General features: G+C 41.4%; 1 protein-coding gene across 3 annotated transcripts in view; it reads right to left on the reverse strand.

Moving 5' to 3' along the window:
• Positions 1-8,020: 8,020 nt before the first annotated feature.
• Positions 8,021-22,742, reverse strand: part of BMPER (BMP binding endothelial regulator) — a 244,030-nt gene continuing 229,308 nt past the window's right edge. For all 3 annotated transcript variants that reach the window (XM_077856229.1, XM_077856227.1, XM_077856228.1), the window contains 2 exons: positions 20,513-20,643; positions 8,021-9,750 (listed from right to left, as the gene is read on the reverse strand). In XM_077856229.1, the coding sequence (XP_077712355.1) occupies positions 9,569-9,750; positions 20,513-20,643 (313 nt within the window). In that variant the 3' untranslated portion in view covers positions 8,021-9,568. The remainder of the gene's footprint in view (positions 9,751-20,512; positions 20,644-22,742) is intronic.

The following is a 22,742-nucleotide window of genomic DNA, read 5'->3' on the forward strand; positions in this document are numbered from 1 at the left end:
TGAGGGCACAGGATGCAGAAGAGACCAGGCTACTTGTCTTCAGTGACCCCTGTGTTGGGGTGCAGCCAGCACCCCCACATTCATGGACTCACCCATTGGATGAGTCTCCATTTCCCACTGTTCCCATGTAGTCACTCTTTTCCTGACCCTGCAAGGGCAGCTGAGGACGATGGCGAAGTGGGGCTCAGTGGAAGGAGCAGAGAGCAGCATGTCCTGCCTTGTGATGACAGCTCTCCATGCTCTCCTCCTTGAAGTCTACCTCCAGTGGCTACCGTGTCCTCACCCCACATAGCAGTCCCATTAGAATGGAAGCTTATCCTACAAAGTCAGCATGGCCAACCCTGCAGAGGGACCTTATCTGATGGGATTCTTTTCCCTCTGTTAGGATCCCTGGCCCCCCACCCCACCTGAGGTTTCAAGGAAGGAGAAAACAAAGTGAGATGAGGGGCAGTTGTGGGAAGTGGAGAGGATGAGAGCTGTGTTCCCAGGAGCACCTGTGACAGCCCCCACTCCCCACCCCCATTCTGAGCCTGGCTCACCCAGACGCCTGCAGAGACAGGACATGGCTTTTGTTTTCACTTCCATTTAATTTGCCCAAATGAAAACTGCAATTACTGAGCAGTTACACATTCCCCTGTGCTTCAGGGATGCAGTCCCTGGCACATTTGCCACCCCCATTTGGAAAATTCACCCATAAAAGCATCAGACTCGCCTGCATAGTATGGGAATTCTGCAATGTCATCCTTTGTGCAAGGGATAAAAATTCACCCCAGGGTACCGATTTTAATAAGGCTTAATTAGACCAATTTGTTGTAAGCTGAGGTTTCCACTTTGCAATTTGACAAGCAGCTTGAGCTGCCTTACTACATTTTTATGCTCAGGAATTTCTGTATCTCAAACAAAAGGTCGAATGGAACATAAAATTCTCTCCAAAAGACTCCTAAAGGAGTAGTGAATTTCTGACGTTGTGTCTGTGTGTGTTTTAGAATATCTTTATTGATGATTAAAGGGTGATCTTGGGTAGCCATGGAGTTCAACCCATCACTGAGATCCAGGAGGGCAGATAAAACTGGTCCCCCTCTCGGGAAGACCTTGCTACTAGCTCACGGCCTTCTTTCCAACAGAGTCAGGGAAAGACTTCACAGTTCCCAATACGGCACACAAACAATAACTCAGATTTGCTTGGAGTTGGCTCGAGAGATCAGCCATCTTGCCTAGGGATGGCAAATACATTTTATATATTATCCTTGGACTGATTGAACTACATTATCTTTAAGACCTGACACAAAGTTGATTTAGCTGAGTTGCACTTTAATGCCATATCCCTGGAATTTCATCCAGGATCCTTAGAAGGAAAAGTTTGGACAGTTCACTCATATTGCTGTAGGGAAATAGTTGAGGCCACTGTTCACCAGAAAGAGGCTGTGGGTCAGCACACAAAAATGGAGAAAACAGAATAATTCTTTCTTCAGTGAACGTTTGCCATCAGAAAGTGTAGGCATTCAAAAAAAAAAAAAAAAAAAAAAAAAGGACTGTTCTAAAGTTTCACAAAAGGTTTCAAAGGGCATGTGGCAAACAGAGCCGGTCCTCTATGGAGGTAGTGTCTACATTGCTAGAGACAACAGAACGTCCTCCTGCCCTCTAAATATCTTCCCTTCTGATCTGATATGGCGCCTTAAATGCCCACATTAGAAATAGACTACTGCTTAAAAATGTTAAATGCCAGAAGACTCAGGATAAGAAAATGAAAATATGGTACCTAAAACTGACAATGCATAGACCTCAGAGCAGCTTAACTATATTTTAGACAAATTGATTCTTGAAGGAGTAGGAACCAGGTCAGCTACATTATTTTAAGTGCCAGGAGAGATCTGGAACATAAGATGCAGCCAGGAGGGTGGGCCAGTTTGGAATGGGGATCAGGGAGATGGAAAGAGAAGCATGGGAAAGCTCCATTTAGGGAGAGGGAGAGAGAAGTTAAAAAAAAAGGGGACAAAACTGAAAAGTGAGAGGAGGAAGGATCTGTAGAAGGAAGGAGACACAAAGCAACAGCTGACAGGACAGTTTGTTTGAATTCCTGGTGAAACATCTCTGGAAGCTTCCTTCTGATCTGTTGCTCTTAGAGGAAGCGTTGCCATTGGCCTTGCACTCTCTGATCCAACTGTTGAGATCTTTGGCTGGAAATGCTGAGATCCCATTGTCTGTGAGGGAAAAACCTTTCCTCTCTCTACTAGGCCAAGAAGTGTGAACAGAAAGAGCAAGGCCAGTCCTACAGGCTCAGGGAACATCTGACAGGAACCCCTCCCCAGCAAGTACACACCTGTGCCCATGATCTGCGGTGTCTTACCTGGGGCACCTGCCCACACCCACAGTCCAAGCACCATATAGGACCAGGCCCACATAATCCCTGACATCCAGCTAGCTCATGCCATAAAAAGGCCAGTCCATCGTGAAGTTTGCTCCTACCATTGGCAGCCTAGACATCTGGATGAAAGATCACAGCTTTAAAGGAGTTTGCTGGAGGTTTTTAGACATGGGGACTCTGTTCCCCTGTGTCATAAATGGCACATGCCTGAAGACAATGCACATCAGGCCATGAAATTCCTAGGATGATAATCTCAAAACTAGATTTTATTTCTTCCATTTGTCTGAAGGCAACATAGATTAAGCTACATCTGCATGACTCTTGTATGATCCAGTCCCTCTTGGGTTGTGCTGCAGAGGGGTACACAGGGTTATATCTGTTGCATGTTTGCTGTTTGCCTCACAGCCTTACCCTGTCTGCCCCTTCCTTCATAGTAGAAAAGATTGTGCACTTGTGCTTGGAGTTGCAGAAACAAATGAAGTCACATGCATTACTGATGAACAGATAATAAATGTTATGTGAGAAAAAGAATATGCATATACATTATTTAGGTAGATATTTCTGTATATTTACTGTCACAAAACAGATAGTCCAAATGAACAAGTCACAATAAATCATGGAACCAATTTCAAGGAAAATAAGTTTTGCTTTGGAAATTGCGTTCAGAATATATGCACTTGAAATCAGCTAGATATGAAAATTTTAACATTCAGTAAATTATATTGGGTAGAACTTGAATCCAATGAAATATTAAATTCCCAAAATTTGAAAACAATTTTTTATTTTACTCATGTTATTTTAAGACAAAAAGTTAAAATTTGTATACCATATTGCTCCTTGATATTTTTCCCCTCAGAGGAAAACCAAAGGAAATAAATAGCACAATCAGAATTAATGTGGAAAAAGCCTTCCCTCCCTTCCTGCCACCCAAAAGGGTGAAGCTGATGGGTCCACTCTGATCCTCAGGAGTGCTTGGGCAGAGCAAACACCTCCCAGCTGGGTGGACATTCCAGTCTCTCCAGGATGCTCCTCTGGCCACCATCTTTATCTCCCTTAACCCAAACAACCCAATCAGTCTGTGAACTGAGCCAATGGCAACTCAAAAAAGAGGAAGACAATCATGCCATGAGTTCTAGGGGATCTCAACAGGCAAACCAAAACGGTTTAAAGTCACTGGCCAGGGCCTTTGTATGGGATGGGCTCATATATTAACAGACCATTGGAAGGATTCCCTCCAATGCATCTCAAAGAATCACAGGGTTAACAGAGGTGTGTGCATCATCATGGAAATGAGATTGCCCAGCTGGGCTGCTCCGTCTATGAAAACAGATATTCCCCAAATATCATCACATGAAGCAGAGTGGAGAGTGCTTTACAGTGTGATCAAGCCGCTTGTCCTATGTCCATCCTGAGGTTTTCGAGGTCGATGGGAGTGGCAGGTGCTGTGGATAAACCTGTTTTTTTTTTTTTTTAACCTTTGCTTTCTTCCCACTTCAATTTCCTATCAGAGCCAGTTAGTTCTGCAAACAAGTTAGGTGAGCAGGGGAGTGCTGTAGGACAGGCTTCTCCCGGCCTGGCTGTCCCCGGGAAAGCAAGGGGAATTCACAGTGAGGCTCCTGGGCCTGCCTTCTTCCAGGAGCGGGCAGGTGACCGAGCAGGAGCACCTACATCACAGGCTCCCAGAGCAGCTTGCTGAGCGCGGGGAGGGATCTGGCCAGGCTTCCTGCTGCCTTCCTCGCCCCTTCATGCCTGCTTCAGCACCCGAGCCAGAAGGAGCTGTTCAGGATCCAATTCTTTAAATTACATGTCGGAACATGGTGAAAATGGCAATATAACAAATGGTATTTACACTTTCGGAGCCAAAGCGAAACTTTTTCATCACCACAAACATTTCCCAAAGCCCAAAATTTCACTGCTGAAAGAACCCCTGAGAAGAATTACTTGGTAAGCCAAATTCCAGTTGGAGGAAGCAGACAAGAAGTTTATGTCAGCTTTTAAAGCATAAGCTGGATTATGACATAATGTGGCTAAAACATGACAAGATTGTTCCAGCCAGAACTCTGGGTAAGCTTATGTTTTCCAGCCCTTTTACCTGTTGGTGTGACCAGAGCTGCTGACACTGGTAGCTTCAGCTGTTTGGACCCCAAACCTCCCTTATCCCTACCATCAGGCCACAGTCAACTCAGTAAGAGCACGGTTAAGTGTATCCGCCTTGGACCAAGTCTGTAAAGGCAGCCAGGGCCTAGGGGGTCTGAAACATGCCTCCTCACGATGCAGTTCAACACTGAAGGTCACGTAGAACAGTCTCATTAGAAGCCTCTTCTCTCTTCCTTCCCTCTCTTGATGAGCAGAAGACACATCAAGGAAATTTGAACATACCCAAGTGCAGGAAGCAAGGAGGGCTTATAACAAAATGCCCAAAGTTCTCCAAACTCCGCTTGTGCTCATCCAATTAGAAATCAAGAGAAGTTTGCAAAATCTCTCAGAGCACGTGAGCCACATTGCCACAACTCAGGAAAGTTCTGTGTATTTGTTATACCCCCAAAGTACCAAAAACCTGTTGTTCTCTGCACTCTCAGGCTACCTGCTTGTTTTTCTCCTTATCCACGCAGTGACTGCACCATCCCTGCAGACACACACACACACACACACACACACACACACACACCTCTTTATTGCCTATTCAGCCTAGTAAGGAATAAGTGGAGCCTATTTATCCTAACAAGTCTCATGTGAGGAGTCACTTTCTCTGGCAAACCTTCACCGACATACCCCCAAACATAAAACCCCAAACTGGTCTTCCTGAGGCTCCAAGGCCAGCTGTGTGCTCCCCTGGTTCACCACAAGTCACAAGCCCTACACTGTAATTGTCATTGTCTGAAGGCCCATGTCTTCAACCGAATGCTCAGAATGTCTATGGAATTAGAGACCAAACACAACCTAAAGAAAACATTTTGATTTACAATAGAAATTTCTGTAAATCTGCACCCCCACCCCCCAGCCAACGTTCCTTGTGTAACAGACTGGCATGCTTTGTTACCACCCGTCACTCAAGCCAGAAATTTGCCTAGCCACCATTCAACCTGTAACAAACTTCTTCCTTTTTAACCCCCACCTCCTAGTTTTGGGGGCTCCTCACCTTTCACTTGAACTGAGACATCTCCCACCTGACTCCACTCACTGACACAAAGCTCTAGCCACAGAAGAGCTAGCTGCAGACGGCCCTGTGATTTTACCCCAATGCAGACAAATATTATTTTCTGAACGCGCTGCAACATACAGCACTTTGGGAAGTACTGCCCCAAAGAATAAAACTCAGGCTTCTTGGCATGAATAGCAGGCCCTCCATTCACGGTGCTGCACTCTTTCTCCTCACTCCACATCACTTATGGTGCAACCTTGGCTCTTTGTTCTCCCTGCACCTGAACACACTTTCCCGCTCTGCTTGGCCAGGCTCACTCTGAATTCTCCTTTGCAGCTCCTGTTTGTGTGTGGATTTCCCATGCTTCTCCCCCACATTAATCTTTTCAAAGCTGGCTTGTTCAAAATGAATCTGAAAGGGAACCATAGCAAAAATGGATCTCATGCAAGTGCTTGTCGTTCAGTTGGTTGAATGAAGCCCAATATAGTAACATGGCTCTAAAGCCCAAAAGGCTCCCTTTAAGGACTAAATGTCTAGGTTCTTAATTCAAGGTCAACATAATCACCAGCATTGGTTTCTTTTCCTTCTTTGTTCATTCTTAGCCACTTGAACATTCTCAATTTTCAGAATTAAAATCCTGGTTTCTGAAAAGGCTTTTACTTCAGGATTTAGAATTAGAGACAATTTTTGCTTGTTTCTGAGGGTTATGTTTGGAGGAGATAGCTAATTAAAATATCTTGGCACCTGTCCCCAAAGGCATTTCCTTCTCCCATACCGAGAGCTTTCCGGCTCACATCTTTAGTATTTGTCAGATCCATACAAATGTGAGTGACAGAGAGCAGCAAAGGAACAGAAACTCAACAAGAGAAAACTCCACACAGTTTTTCTTGTTTATGTAAGAAAAATTTATTGACTACCTACCAGGTTGTTTTTCTTGATTAGGATAATGTATTCATGGGTGTTTATAACATTATGCACTATACCTTTTCATATGTTGGAAACATTTCATGAGAAGAACAAGTTTTCCAGTCAGAATGGTTTATCCATGTTCAACCAAAACTGCGGAAGAGTCAACCACTGGGCTCCTCTCATTTTATTAGGAGATACCCCTTACAAGCTGGTGGGCAGACACTCGGGAAATGCTCAACAAGTTAGTAAGGGGAGACCTTCTACCTGAAGGGTTGATGATTTTCAACATGCCACATTTTTCACAAATAACTGATGTTGTCAACATCCAATATTCATTTTTCTTCTTAGTTCAAAACTTTGAGTTCAAAATCTTTAACCGTTCTTATTTTCACTGGGAGAGGGGAAGTACTTACTTTTACTGAGCACCAACTACATGCAGCTGTAATCATTATTGTGCTTATTCTTGATCAAGGGCATTTGTCCATCATTAAATTCAATCTTCATAGCTAATAGTATAATTAAAATAGGGATTATATACATGTAGACAGAGTGATATTAACCGTCTTTTAATTTTTTATATACTATGGCGCCAACATGAATTGCTAGCCTGGGTTATATGCATTAAAGAACAAAATAGAATATTTTTATTTTGAATTCTCTAACTCTGCAGGAGTTTGGCTTTGAGAACCCATTGAAAATATCCCATGTAAATAGGATGGGGCCACTACCATCAAACCATTTGATTAATCCTTATTATGATCAAGCATTTGATAAAATCATTGTTCATTAATAGCCTACAACCAAAACCAGAACATGCCAAATGGACCATTTGACTCATTTCCCCGTGCTCCCCTATCAGAGAGCTGCCTGCTTGGATTAGTAGGCCTGTACAACTCTCTGTCCTTTTTGCCTTCTCTTTCTTAACAACAAAGAAAGTGTAGAAAGGTTAAACTAGCCACAGATAAAGTACATCACACGAACTTGTAATCAAGTCACCCAAATTGACAGGGTTGGTCCATGAGGAAGAGTCTCCCTCTCATTCACCATGGTTAGATGTGATGTAAAATGCTGGGTTAGAGGCTATTAAACATTACTGGGCAGAGTCAACTTAGTCCTTGGATGAATCATGAGCAGTAAATAACCATCCACAATTCTCCCTTCTGCATCCCTCTTTCATAAAGAGAAAACCCAGAGTGAACTAGAAAAGAATTTAAAGATAATCTAAAAAGGAACCAACCAGGAGTGGCCCACTGATTCACACCATCCCTCATTTCAGTACAGGAAGAAATACATGACATTATAAACATAAGAGTTTTGCAAACTCCAAGTGTCTCAGATTTCTGTGCAAGTGATCTCACCAGAAGCAGGGTGTCTAGTTTTCTTAATTCTTAACCCTGCCCATATGTTACCCCACCTCTTTGTGTTAAAGATAAGAAAAAGTGTGGCTCCAAGTGCCTAAACAGTGTGCACAGGGTCACAACCATACTTAGAACCCAAGTCCCCTAAAAAGTTCTCTTTCCAAATGTAGCACTAAAGCAATGACAGGGCTACCTCAGGTAAGGCCCACAGAAAACAATAACAATAACAAAAACTGCTCCAGCCAGTCAATATTATACTCTGGGCTTTATTCAGTTTACTCAAACAACTAGAGATGTCCCAATAAAGAATCCAAATTAATACTTCGGCTGTCATGAGTATGGGTAAAGGGAACACAAATGTCATAACAGGCAACGGCAATATGCTGATTGTCAAAAATTTGGGGATTTGCTACTATTAATAGTACTCTTTATAAAAATCAAGTATTGTAGGTCTTATAAAATATATTTAAATAAAACTGTTATAAAACTGATGAACCCGAAAGTGATATGGCTTAGTTATGAAGTATAACACAGCACATCTTGAAAGAGAAAATCTGTTTTTTTTAAATATTAAGCCCTTTATTTACTACACTGTAGAACACAGTATTTTTAGACATCAGTGGGTTTTGTTTTGTTGACATTTTCATTTATTCAACTGAAAACAAAAGTCAGCAAGCTCACATGATGACCAGTAGTAAACTACTAGTAAATTAGAGCAAGTACAGAAACCAGTCTTTGTTTGGACTGATGTTAAATCAACCAGTCAGTAAAGGCTTTCTGTATAATAATTATGACATACTAACAGTCACCAAATAGCACTGGGCTAGGAATCCTCTAGAAATAATGATTTTCATTTTAAACATGGAATAGTCACACAATGTAGATGGCTAACATCAACCCATTATACTTGCCCATCCTAAATTGCTCTAAGATTTAGAGAAATGACTCTTTTTTTCACAGGTTGTGCAAAAGTTTCTCCAAATATCTGCTCATGCTCAATAAAACTAACATGTCACCCAAACATTCTTTAATCTCACTGTGATATATAAATGGACACATCCATCATACACACATGTATAATTAGGTGACTCAAGGAATATGCAAAGATGGCAAGAAACCATTCAATTCTTTGGTTATGCTCCACTGACAAATATATATTTCTTGGCAACTAGCCAATCAGTTTTGGAAACAATATTGGACCATGACCCAATAAAGTCTAACAACCTATCCCTTGCTTTCCATGCACCATTAGGGCCTGTCACCAATCACCAGCCATCTCTCTCAGGCATACATTCCTCTCTTTGGAAGCATAGGATGCCCCTAGATAACTTTGCCCTTCTCCAGAGAAACACATTTTCCACTCAACTGCAAGTCTTGATTCAAAGCTAAAATTAATACAGGCAGGCAATTTAGGTTTCTTAGAAAACTTCTTAAAAATGACAAATTTATGTGATGTTAAAGCCATCCAATATGTCTGCATGCTGCCTTATTAAATTACAAACACCTGGTTTATTTATACAATGTATCCAATGGCTTACAGATTAGGATCCTAGAAATAATACATGTCTTATAGCAAAAAATATACATATAATAATCCACCTATAGTTTATATAAATGATGAAATGTTTCTGAATATATCTATATATCTATATATGTACACATATATACTCTGTGTGTGTGTGTGTGTGTGTGTGTATTTGAAGAATCAGCACACAAATACTGCAGTCCTTCATTGGCTCTTCCACTTCAGTGTCAAGGACACCATGTTTCAAAGTCTTAGGAGCAGAACAAAGGTCACCGTTGAGGACAAAGGACTGGCTTGATGCACCTTCCCTTGTGAAGGACCAAGTTTGCTGGACAGTGGCAACCTGCAATGCATGGCTTATTGCATGGACCAATCTCATTCCAGTTGTCACAGGTCTTGGCACATCCTGGACCACAGGTATCGTACACAGCTCCGTGCTTGCACTGGGTGGCTGAAAAAAAGGAGACACAGGTGGGACGTGGAGAAATGGCCACGTCAATTCAACCTCAGCCCAATGCCATTCTGCAGGCTCCTGTCACCCACTGCACTGGCCCTTTCACAGCACAGATTCACGTTTGCATTTGAACAAAGGAATAACAAACATCTGACCTTCCTCAAATCACCTGCACCTGAACAAACAACATCAAAGATCCACCTGCTGGGCTAGTGAACTTCAAAATAAAATAAAATGTAAAGCTTTTCATTCCCAGAGAAGACAAACTATACATTAGTGAAGCTACCAGGAAGTCTGTGAGGTTATTTGGTCATTGAGAACAGTATGAAAAATCAACTCCAAGTGGTGCTTAAAGCTATCAGGTTGTGATGAATAGGAATATTTTGTGCAACCACATCAATATTCAAGTATACAGAATTACATATACAGAAAAAAAAACCCCTACCAATGATACGTGATATATTTTAATCATAGTGATCAATCTGAGGCAAATTAGAGCAAGAGTGGGGTAAAACCAAGCAAGGAAAAATGAGATATGTGACTGGGGAGATGGAAATATGTGGCTGACTGGTCAGAGAATATAAAAGTAATGATCTAGCCAAATCATAACCAATTTTCTATCTTTGTTTACTTAGAGCTAAACTGATTCTGACAATATTCTGAGAGTTCCTGAAAATTTATGAATAGATTTATCAGAAAAAATGCTGCCAACATTCTGGAAGTTTTATGACATACAAACGTTCCTATCTGACTTATTTCCAGTGACAGTCAAAGAGGCCATCCCTCATTCTCATGAGTAGGAATGCTGACACAAGAGGAATTTAGAAAAGGGACCTTCCATGAACACTAATAACAATCTGCCTTCAGTTGACGTCACTCCAAACAAAATTAGTAACAATGGAAAATCATCAGTTTAGACACCTCTACTCGGTTATGTAGTTTGCAAAATAATACCTTGCAAAGAATTATATAATTGCAAACGTGAAAAAATGAACTGGCTTTCAAGCAAGTGCACCTTATGTTGAATCTTTCCAATTAGATATTTAGAGTTACCATGGAACATTCATGTTTGACCATATCTAACTTACAATAAGCTGATAACAACTGCAAAACTGAATTCTATGCAGGTTCCTCAAGCACCCATTACACTAATTAAAAACAAATGAGAAAAAGGTGTCCTGTGTAGAGTAGTCAAGTATCACTCACAAGCTCTTACATGTTACTAAAAAATGTGAACATATGTAACACAGAATTTTGAGAAACATCTGAGTAAAACCAATTTTCTAATATTTGGCTCTATAATTATCATTTTTCTATATGGACTCTAATTTCCATAATAAGTGTTGGCATTTTTAATCCTGTTCTAGTTGGTCAGACTGTTAAATAAAGTAGACTAACCATTACTAGCCACCTGTTTTGAACAAAGCCACTGTGTAAGATGCTTTGTTGGTAGAGATACATGGCATGATATAGCAATAGAGGGATGAGTTGCTGGTAGCTATTACCAGCCAATTATACTGAAACATCAAATGTAATCGTACTGGCTTTATGCCTGGCTTGCTATCACCTTTTTGAGGTGTCCTCTCAAAAGTAACTTTCTATCCAAAATGGCATCCCCACATTCTCTATTCCTTTTCCATATTTTTCTCCTTTGTACATAACACTATCATTTCTACATTTGTAACATGCTTATTCTCTGACTTCCCACACTAGAATATAAACTCGCTCAGAGCAGTTTTCACCTAGTCTACCACAATATTGCTAGCTCTTAGCACAATTTCTAGCACCTAAAGGGCATTGGGTTCAGAAGCCAGCAACGAATACTTGCTGAAAATCTGAATGAGTTCGAAGACAGATCTAACTACACCAGAGAGTAGATTGGATACTTTCCATTCTCCCCTCTAGATCCACTCTCTTCCTTTTTTTAACCTGTTCTATGCCTGTGCTCTGTGTTGACCGCCAAGGATATTTCAATGGGCTCCTTTTTGAATGGTGAATACCCATAGACAGTTGGAGGAAAGGAGGAGAGTGGGGCCAGGTACTTATTTACCTAGCCTTCTCCTTCTGGCATCACTGTGATCCACTGCACCCCTCCAGCAAATGTCACTGCTCCTAATGAGTAGGGCTTCATACTCTACAGAGCTCTCTGTGTCCCAAATTCTGATAGCCAACCCCTCCCTCGCCTCTTAGGCCAAGGAATGATGACAGCCTCTCTGTTATGAGCCAGGGTACGATGTAATGAAAAATATATATTTAGCCTTTGTCCCTAGTTTCTGGCACATGGAATCTCCTAATGTCCATGGAATCTCCAGAGTAGTAAGTGTCTTTTATGTGCCAATGACATGACTGGTGGTTAGGAAACCCTGGATAGCTTCAGGATGGGGGCTGGTCACCAGAAAGACCAAGGCAAGATTAGAGGGTTGGAACTTTCATCCCTGCCACCCAATCTTCAGGAAAGGGAGAGGGAGAGGGTATTGAGTTAATCACCAGTGGTGATGATTTCATTAATCATACGTGCATAATGAAACCTCCATAAAAACTCTTAAATGACTAACAACAAAGTTCAGAAAACTTCAGAGCTGATAAACATATCCAGGTACTGGGAGGGTGGTGTCCTTACTCCACTGGGACTGAAACTCCTGTGCCAGGACCCTTCTGTACTTTGCTGTATGTACCTCTTTGCGTCTGTTCATATGTATCATTTATACTCAATCAGTAATAGCAAATAAAGTGTTTTCCAAAGTTTAGTGAGACATTCTAGCAAATTGTCAAGTCTGAAAGGGGGTTTTAAGGGGGATCGCAGCCAAGGCAGACAGAAGTGAGGGTAACCTAGGGACCTAACACTTGCAAATGGCATCTGAAGTGTGGGCAGTCTTGTGACACTGAGCCCTTAAGCCTGTGGAGTCTGATGCTAACTCTGTGTAGTTAGTGTCAGAATTGAATTGAATTGTAGGATACCCATTTGATTTCTGGAACTTTGGAGAATTGTTGGTATGAGAAAAACACCCATACATTTGGTGTCAAAATATCTTGAGTAAAAACAGTTAATTTCCAGGGCACTGGACTTTTCTTTATTTTCCTACACCTTATTTATTCCTTTTCAAGAAGTCCATCTATTAAACTTAATTAGTAAATTTGAGTGTGCCATTTGTTTTCTGGCTGGATCCCAAGTGAGATAGCCGATTAAGTAAAAAAAATTACTACTACTTGTTAATGCTACATTCCCTAACATTACTTCCACTGTGTAAATTCATGAAGTTGTTTTGGCTTTTCACAATTTAATTGTATTCCTTAGGCTACTAGGAACCTCCTCTAGCCAAGCCAATGCTCAGGCCTATCTTTTGTCATGATCTAGTGCCATTATCTAGCTTGCTGAGTGTTAACTAACATCTACCCCATCTTCCCCTATTCTAGACACTTCCCAACTTTTTCTCCCACCTCTCTTACCTGGATGAGCTATCCCTTGACTGAATACTCAGAGCACCTGCTGCCCACCTTGATTACTGCATTTACAACATGAAATTAGAACCATAATTGTTTCCTTGTGTTCTCTCTCTCTCCAACTAAATCTAGGCTACTAGAGGGAAAGACTATTTTGTTTATTTTCAGCAATAGTGTGCTGTTTAACATGTAGTAGGTAGTCAGAGGACCACTGAGTGATAGAATGCATGGATATGTGGATGAGAGAGTGAGTAGAGCGACATAACCCTTCCTTTAAATCTTGCTTGCTTTTCTGATAATCTTTTGGCTTTAGACAGATCCCTTCAAAGTTTTTTTTTCTCTTTTCAGTGGCTAACAGAATACTCTATACATTGTTTTGCCTAATAATTTGAACACATCCTAGCTGAACACAATATTCACACATAGTAACTATATCCATGTGTTATGTTTCTATATACCAATGGTATTCAAAACTGAAAATTAGTATCATCAGGGAACTTCCTGATGCCTGACATCCTACCCCACCACCACCACCAAAAAACAAAACAAAACAAAACAAAACAAAACAAACAAAAACAAAAACAAAAAAAAACCTTGCCCAGGTAATTTTCATATGCAGTCAGATCGAGAACTCATTCTATAAATAACTCTCACACTCATGCTTCAGTCACTGCAGAGACTCATGTTTTTTTTAGCAAATGAGAAAGCAACTATTTCCAAAGTGGAAGTAAGTGCACAATGGAAGCTCCTACTGTTTCCCATCATCTTCCACCTAAAACCCTACTGGAGCTTTTCTGCAGTCTCAGAGCAACCATCCTCCCTTGTTGATGGATTTAGGTCATCTACACAAGCACCCTTAACTTGTCTCCCTACTGCCTCTCCTCCACATCTCCACCCACCATTGATTTGCCATTCCTATTTTCTGACCCATCTCTTCCAGGAACTTGCTCTATTAGTTCTCCTTCTTTTTTTTTTTTTTAATTTTTATTTACTTATGAGAGTCACTCACACACACACACACACACACACAGAGAGAGAGAGAGAGAGAGAGAGGCAGAGACACAGGCAAAGGGAGAAGCAGGCTCCATGCACTGGGAGCCCGACGTGGGATTCGATCCCAGGTCTCCAGGATCGCACCCTGGGCCAAAGGCAGGCGCCAAACTGCTGCACCACCCAGGGATCCCTAGTTCTCCTTCTTATTGCACATTTATCTTCTTCTCTGTTGGCTCCATCTTCTAAATATTACAAACATTTCAGATCAACACTAATCCTTGATAAAAAAGATTCCTTAACATATCAGACTTATTTGCTTTTTCCTTTTACCTTTAAACCTCATAAAAGAGTTTACAGTCATTTTATCCAATTCCTCTGCAATTAATTGACATCAGTGACTTTGTCTTTCTCCCCTACCACTTTACTGAAGCAGTTCTCACCAAAATTTTTGGAAATGACTATATCCACTGATACATTGGTAATCCCCATTCTCCCATAACCTCTCCACAAAATATTTGGCCTTGTTGTCCACTTTATCTTATGACCCTGAACTCCCCAGTTTCTTCTGCTAACACCTTGAGGACACCTTCTCTCTTGGACTTCTTTGCCTACTCTCCTGGCATTAAATGTTTGAGTGACCTCCAAGACTCTTCCCCTTACATTGCCTTGTCTTCTCTCTCTCTCTCAATTATATAGTGTCATCTCCAATTTATAGTTCTGATTCTCTTCCCAATCTCAATATTTCCCAAATCTTAATTCAAATGGCACCTTCTCCAAGTAGCTTCCTGGATCTCCCCCAGAACATCCTTCTTCTCCCTCTGCAACCCACAGTTATTTGTTTGTTTTAATCCTCAGTCCTAGTGCAGCTGTAGTTCTTAATCAGAGATGCTTTTAAGAGTCCCTTGAAGATCTTTTAAAAGATATTATTCCTCAGCCCCATTCCCTAAAGATCTTTGCTCCGACTCTACTACAGTGGGACCCAAGTAGCTATAGTTTTTTAAAAGTTCCAGGGGTGCTTGTCATTGGTAACCATGGTTGAAAAGAGTGAACTGCTGAGGCCCTGGCTCCTGTGGGCAGAGAGTCCTTGTCTACCATGACCCAAGGTTCTGGCACAGGGCCAAGCACAGAGGAGCAGCTTAATAAATGTTAGTGCCTGTTGGATGATGATTTAATCTTAATGATGCTCAATCCATCATCTCATTTCCCAGTGTGGATTACATTTGGCTGGCCTTGAGTTCATTTTCCACTCAGCTGCTTCCAGAAAGCCTCTCTGAACTCACTTTACCCTCCAGATACTTTGCTTCCCTTTAAACCTTGCAAAGACCCATTGTAGTATGAAAACTCCATAGAATCTCCTCTTTCCCATCCATGTTCTCTCCTTTCCCCACATTCTCTCAGACATGAAAGACATGTCTCTTCTACCCTCTGAGCTCTCAATTCTTCCTTCTAGCTCTACCACTTAACTTATGGATGCTCTGCTGTGTCATTTCACCTTTGACTAATTGAATACTGATTACTTCCCTCACAATCTATAGCTAGAAAGTAGAACATAGAAAATGTGGAACTACTAGAAAAGAAAAAAGGGATCTTTTCTCATTGAACAAAAGCACTTCCATTTTAATTCAAATTAATAAACCTCTCCCATGTGTCTCCCACGTGGTAGGCATTCTCTTAGGCCAGAGAATCAAATGTGAATAAGATATCATCTCTGATCTCCAGTTACAGGAACCTGGCATACAACCAAACAGGTGAAGGTGACATGTAAACAGATTCTTAATTATATGCAAGAGGTACCATATTAGATCATGAGAGCAAAGTACCATGGAGGAGGAAGAGGGAGACATCATAGCAAGTCCTAGTCAGAGCCAAGTGACAACATCAGTGATAAGACACAAATGAATAGAAATACATAACAAATACTTGAATAAATTCATTGATACTTATATAAATATACAGATAAATATATATTCACTTTCAAATATGTTTTTCCACAATGTTCTTGTTGGTCTGTTTGCATAATGATTAACAACAGAGGCTGTAAGGCAAAATTGACCTCGGTTTTCATTCCCAACGTACTCATTTTCTAGCTCTGTGACTTGCAGCACATCACTTAAATATTCTACACCTCAATGTCCTTATCAGTAAAATGTGGGTAATAGAATGTTACCACATAGACTACGATGCAGATTTAACAAGATAAAATGTCATAAAAGTGCTAGTGTAGACCTTGGGGCAAAGGAAGTGCTTAGAAAATAGTGAATATTAATATAAATGGTCATTATTAAACTTTTATCATAGACCTTCATGATGGCCCTTTGCATAGTGTATTGTATTCAGTAATTCACATGCTAAACCTGAGTTCCATCAGCTCTTTCTGCCACACGAGGTGGGCATATACTTAGTGCTGGTAGTCATGGTCCTGCTAAAATCCACCTGCTTTGGAAATGTCACTCGCTCATTCAGAGTTGCCTGCCTGGCTGGCTTCTTCTCTGTTCAACTTCCAAGCTTTTTATGCTGGAAAATTTCTCTTCTCTATATTAAGTGGCCTTAAGTGCTGTCATAAGTCGAAAGATCTGGGAGCTAAAAATAAGTAATGAGTATTCTTACGGTCTTCACTATTCCGATCATTTGGAAATGTATCTACTGAAAGATGCTGCATGTCGCTGTAAATTTATTTTTCATGTACCAACCGTCAATCTGCGGAAGCTCATCGTGTGTGTGTGTGTGTGTGTGTGTGTGTGTGTGTGTGTTTGTGTGTGTGTGTAAAGTTTCCCCTGCAACTGCACAGAGTAATACTTCACTCAGATGGCTCCATTAATTTTAAGTGGTAAATGGAACCTTTCAAGGGCCATATTCCTTGTCCATTAGGAAAGAAATTTTAGCTCCTAAGATTCAGTCCCTGAAATCGGGATGCTGGGGGAAATACGTAGTCCTCAAATGCAGTGTGTGCACTCAGATGATGCTAAATATAGCTCGGGGCCAGGAAGAGGGTATTCATATGCTGTGTATCTAACATGAGCCTTACCACAACACCACCACAGCTAATAAAGTTTATAAGGTTCTGCAAAGCTCTAAATCACAGAGGATGGATGGATGGAGCTTGCCTCCATAGATCTTATCCATTTTCTGGTAGATTCAAGGGAAGGGGGACTCAAAGTAGATAAAGAGAACTAGGAGTATTCAAGATGTACAGAAAAGACCGGTCCCTCAAAAACATCACCTTTACTATGCTACCCCACACTGGTGCATTAGGTGAGAGGTAAGCCATTCCCTCTTACTTTGTAGGAGCCTTAGCCACACCTTACAAATGAGATAAAGTGAAGGACTTCATAAAAATCTACTTTTTGCTCCCTTTCCTGCTTCATTTTTTTAAAAGATTTTATTTATGTATTTGAGACAGAGAGCACACAAGCAGGGGCAGGAGGGGCAGAGGGAGAGAGAGAAGGGGAAGCTGATTCCCCGCTGAGCAGGGAACCCTTAGATCATGACCTGAGCCAAAGGCAGATGCTTCACCAGCTGAACCACTCAGTGCTCCTGTTTTCCTGCTTCTATTCTTGCTAGGACCTGAACCCTCACCCTACATGTCTTAAGTAAGTACTCCTTGTAAGAGATGAGGAGTTAATGATTTCTTTGGAGTCTTCCAGCACAATAGATAATATCTAAGGAATGACGGGGCGAGGTCATCATGTGCATATTCCAGACCACTAGCACTAGACATCTGGAGGATGCCAAGACATCCTGGCTCCAGGAAATAAGTGACTTATGACAGATACCTAGACCATGTCCTCATTCTGACCAGTTCCTATATGCCTGAGGGGACAAGGGCACCAGACAATTGTCAGTAAAGACTCCAGACCCCGCGCAAAGATGAGACTCATTCTCCAATTCCTTTCCGAGTCTCCCAGATGGTCTGTATCTGCTCATTCTATGTCTTTAATAAACTCTGCTCTCACTTCCTGCTGGCTCATGTTTGCTTTCCATCCTGCGTGAAGCCAAGGACCTTCTTGGTTGATGCTGCAGGACCCCCTCCTGTCTGCTGGCATTACTATGTTATTTTTATCAAATCAATACTCCCTTGAGAAAGGTGGCATTGATAGAGAGGCACTCTTGCTGTGGAAAGTAAACTCAGATACAAAGATCACACTTGGGTTTGCAGAGGACAGAGCAAATTCCAAAAGAAAAGTCAGAAGGAAATAAAAGGGCTTGGTGCTTTTCAAGGACACAGACTAGTGATCTTATTGAGGGGCAGCTTGGAGAAGTTATAGTAACCCCAAAAAACCTGTCATCCTACTCCCTAAAAGCCACTCAAATAGGCATAAAAACGAATTCAGTGGTTTCAACTCTGGCTGCAGCTCAGAATCACCTGAGCAGTTTGTCTGTTTGTTTATGATTTTATTTGTTTATTTGAGAGAGAGAGAGTGAGAAAGACAACGTGTTGTGGGGGTGAGTAAAGAAGAGAATCTCAAGCAGATTCCATGCTGAGTATGGAGCCTGATGCGAGGCTCAGTCCCAGGACCCTGAGATCATAACCTGAGCCAAAACCAAGTCAGATGCTTAACAGACTGCACCACCCAGGCGCCCTGCACCTGAAAAGTTTTAAAAGCTACACAAGACCAGTTAAAGCAGGATATCTTGGCAGGGGGCCCAGGCATAGGTTTCTGGTTCATTTTTTAAACTCCTTAGTGATTCCAGTGTTCAACCAGATTCAGACCCACTGGTCAAAGTAAACAAGACAGCCATGCACTGAACACACAGCTTTAATGCCATTCTTCTTGACCCCTCGTCCCACCAGATGACCACTCGTGCCCCCCACTAATACAGGCACTCTAGAGTTAGCAGTGCCATGAACTGCTGCTTTCCTAATATGAGAGCTAAGGTTATTAGGATCAGCGTAGAATTAGGGCAAACTCCAGTCTCTTCATTCCAGGCAAATCTGGTCCTTTTCAGAAAAATGTCTGCCAACCCTTGAAGTAAGTGATACTCAGTCATCTCATCTTCAAATCTAAATAGCAGCAGCTGTTTTTATGAGTTGGACACTTCCAGATGTTTCATATATATATGTACACACATACATATATATAACATACTTATCACTCTGTGTAATAGATATTATTGCAAAATTCCAAAATAAAGCAGGAATCTTCTTCTTTCCCCATACACTCACTGCCTCCATCTTAATCCAAGCCACCACTGTTTGCCACTACTGCAACAGCCTCCTGCCTGGTCACCTGCTTTCGATCTTGCCCCAGCCCATCTATTCTCTCCACAGTAGACTGGACACAGGGTAATCTTTGGAAAGCAGAAAGAGGCTTGCTTAAAGCCCAGCAGTGGCTCCCACTCCTCTTAGAATAAAGGCTACCCATTTTCCCAAGACCTCAAAAGCCCTGCATTATCCAGCTCCTGCTTCTACTCCACCCTCATTTTATGGCCCTCTTTCCCTTGCCCACCAGTTCAAGAGCATGCTATCTTAGTCCTACTTTATGGCCATCAAATATGTTTCTTCTGCAGAGAATGCTTGCCCTGACTCCCTTCAACCCTTTAAGACTCAGCTGAAATATCACAGCCACAGAGAAGCTTTCTCTCATCTCCACCTAAGTAGCCATTTGTTTTCTATTGCTTTGCCTTATTTGTTTCCTTCATCACAACGTACTTAGCAAGCATTTGTTGTAGAGTTACTATTTTTGTCTGGTTCTCCTTTTGGAAAGTCGGCACCTCTCTTAGAGTCACCAGAGTACCCACTGTGCTCAGCACAATGCCCAGCACTTAGCCACTTGGCAAGAAATATTTCTTGACTCAACAAAGAAGTCCATTTTACGGATATCCAATAAGCTAATTAACTTGCCTGAGATCAAAGAGCTATTAACAAGGTATATAGAAATCTATCTCTCTGAGGCAAATGAACATTCTGCAAGGGTTTAACAATCTTTCTCTTTCAAAAAAAAAAAAATCACACTTATCCTGAAGACCTTAAATGACTGTAATCATCATGAATCTTCTTTGCCCCACACATAACCTAAGCCACAGCTGTGATTGTCCATGTGCTAAGTACATCCAGCTGGTAGCTTGAGGTTGGGAAGATTTTGCAACAGTGGAAATCCTTAAATTGTTCAAATGTGCTTGTCACAAAGAATTTCTCTTAAGTGCTTTCTATCCTGCCTAGTGGGAAGCACTTGTGTTTTATCAAGTTGCAATCCAGTTGAACTATTAATGGAATTTCCCCTTGGCCAAGGGGGGATGTGACGATTCACATCAGCAAGTCTCTTCTATTGTAATTTTAGGAGTTGTAGTGAACTTCTGATGGATGGATCCACCAGGAATTTCTCACCTGCACAGTTCTGCTGAGGCTCCCAGTGGACACTGATGCCCTCTCTCTGGCAGGCCCGAGTATATGCCAGAAATGATTCGCAGTAACAGTTTTTATGGACTGGACATTCACACATGTCTGTCACGCAGGACCTAAGGAACCCAACAGAAAGAAATAAACATGTAAAAATATCAAATTATTACACATGCTAAATGTGACTTACAGAAAGGGGTGGGTGGGTGGATGGCAAACCTTGAATGGCCATTAAAGTTTGCTATATTAAGTTGGAAATCTAAAAATGGCATAAAATTCCTGTATGAAACCCTACTAGATATCTCTGAACAATGTGATCTTAAGTTCCCTTTCTTCTAGAGAAGGACTATCCAATAGAACTTTCTGTAATGATGGAAATGTTCTACAACCTCCACCGTCCAAAGCAGTCTCCACTACCCATATCTGGCTATTGAGCACTTGAAATACATCTAGTGTGTGTGAGGAACCATTTTTTTTAATTTCATTTTAATTAACTTAGATGCAAATAATCAATATACCCAGCGGTTACCATGTTGGAAAGGTAGTTCTTGGGCTATAGTCACCATTCAAGGTGCTGCCATTTTGTGAACAGCTCTGATACAAGAATCATAGTTTCTACCAAAATGTGACCAAAATAGTGGCCAACGTAATGAAAGTATAAAATCCCAGGGCTTTCTGAAGACATACAATTAAAATTCACTTTTCTAGTAGCTTAGAATTTTAGTTTTTTGAGAAACTGTGAACCTCATTCTTTAGAATGTGGGGTGACAAATTATAAATAAAGCAAAACATTCAGACTCCTAATTAGACTGAAAAATAAAGAAGATTGAGCCAAGGTCTTCATTGCTTAAGTTTAAATACAGAAATGATGGGTCAGGACACAAGGAGAACTGAAACGGGCTTAAATGTAAACTAACAAATTTTCAAGCACGTTGACCTCAAAGACACAGTAATGACCTTACACTGGCATGCCATATTGCCACTGACAAAGTGCTTCCACAGGCAGTCTGTCACTGAGCACTAAATAGGACAAAGCACCGTCCCTATTTTATAAATAAAGAGGTCATTTCACAAATGAATAGATGGGCCCAAAGTCACATTAAAAAGTGGCAAAGAGTGAATTAAATTACATCCCCCCAGATGCATGCTCTTCCTGTTATGCCATAGGCTTGTCTTCCTTTTCTTCTTCCAGCAAGCTCACTCCCTAATAGTTTTGGACTTAACATTTATGCAAGAGGCCCTCAAGATTAAGAACGTGAAACTACTCTTATTTTTTTTTTCACACCCTTGTTCAGCAACACCTCTTCCTTACAGAATCTAATCAAGGCTGAAAGCAAAAAACAAAGAATACTAATATTCAAGATTATGAACAGCACAGATGATCTTGAAAAGTGACCAGGATGTGATAATCCACTGTGAATATGTCAGCACTTTCTCTTGGCGTGGGATGTGTGCACACATCTGATTACAGAGAGTGGACAGCTAGCTCTGTGTAAAGGCTGATGCACCACCTGCTTTGAACAGGAATTAAATGCAGAAACCATATTAAAGAATCAATAGACTCCCCGTGTACCCGCAAAGTTATTACAGCCCAATCCTCAAGAACACAGCCTTGGAAATATAAACTAACAGGGACAAAAGAGCAATAGAACTGAAACCTAACAAGCCTCCTCTGTGTCATCAAGTGAGAAATTATCTGATGACTGATACTTAAGACAGAAAATTATTTGATGACTGATACGGGACAGAAAAATGGATCTATCTCCTCTCTGTAATAATAAAGACTGTATTTCTTTATTAAAAAATATTTTGTTTATTTTAGAAATAGAGAGAGGGACAGTGGGGTGGGGAGGAACAGAGGGAGATGGAGAAGCAGACTCCGCATTGAGTCCAGAGCACGAGTGGGGCTCCATCCGAGGACCCTGAGTTCCCGAACTGAGCCCAAATCAAGAGCCCCTCAACTGACTGAGCCCCCCAGGCACCCCAAGACTGCACTTCTTCATACCTCCCCGCACTTTGCATTACAGAAATCTTATGAAATCATGCTCACCAGCTAACCATTTCCAGTACCAAACACCAGGCTGTGTCTAATTCCGTGCAGAGCCCCCAGGCTTTGGAGAAAAGGCAGGGAAAGGCTGTTCTTAAAAGGGCCTGGAGGTATCTAGGAGGAACACCCTTCAAGACCACTGCCTTGGCGGTTTTGATTTCCACTTCAGAC

Source organism: Canis aureus, chromosome 18 (assembly GCF_053574225.1).
Source record: "Canis aureus isolate CA01 chromosome 18, VMU_Caureus_v.1.0, whole genome shotgun sequence".
NCBI lineage: Eukaryota > Metazoa > Chordata > Mammalia > Carnivora > Canidae > Canis > Canis aureus.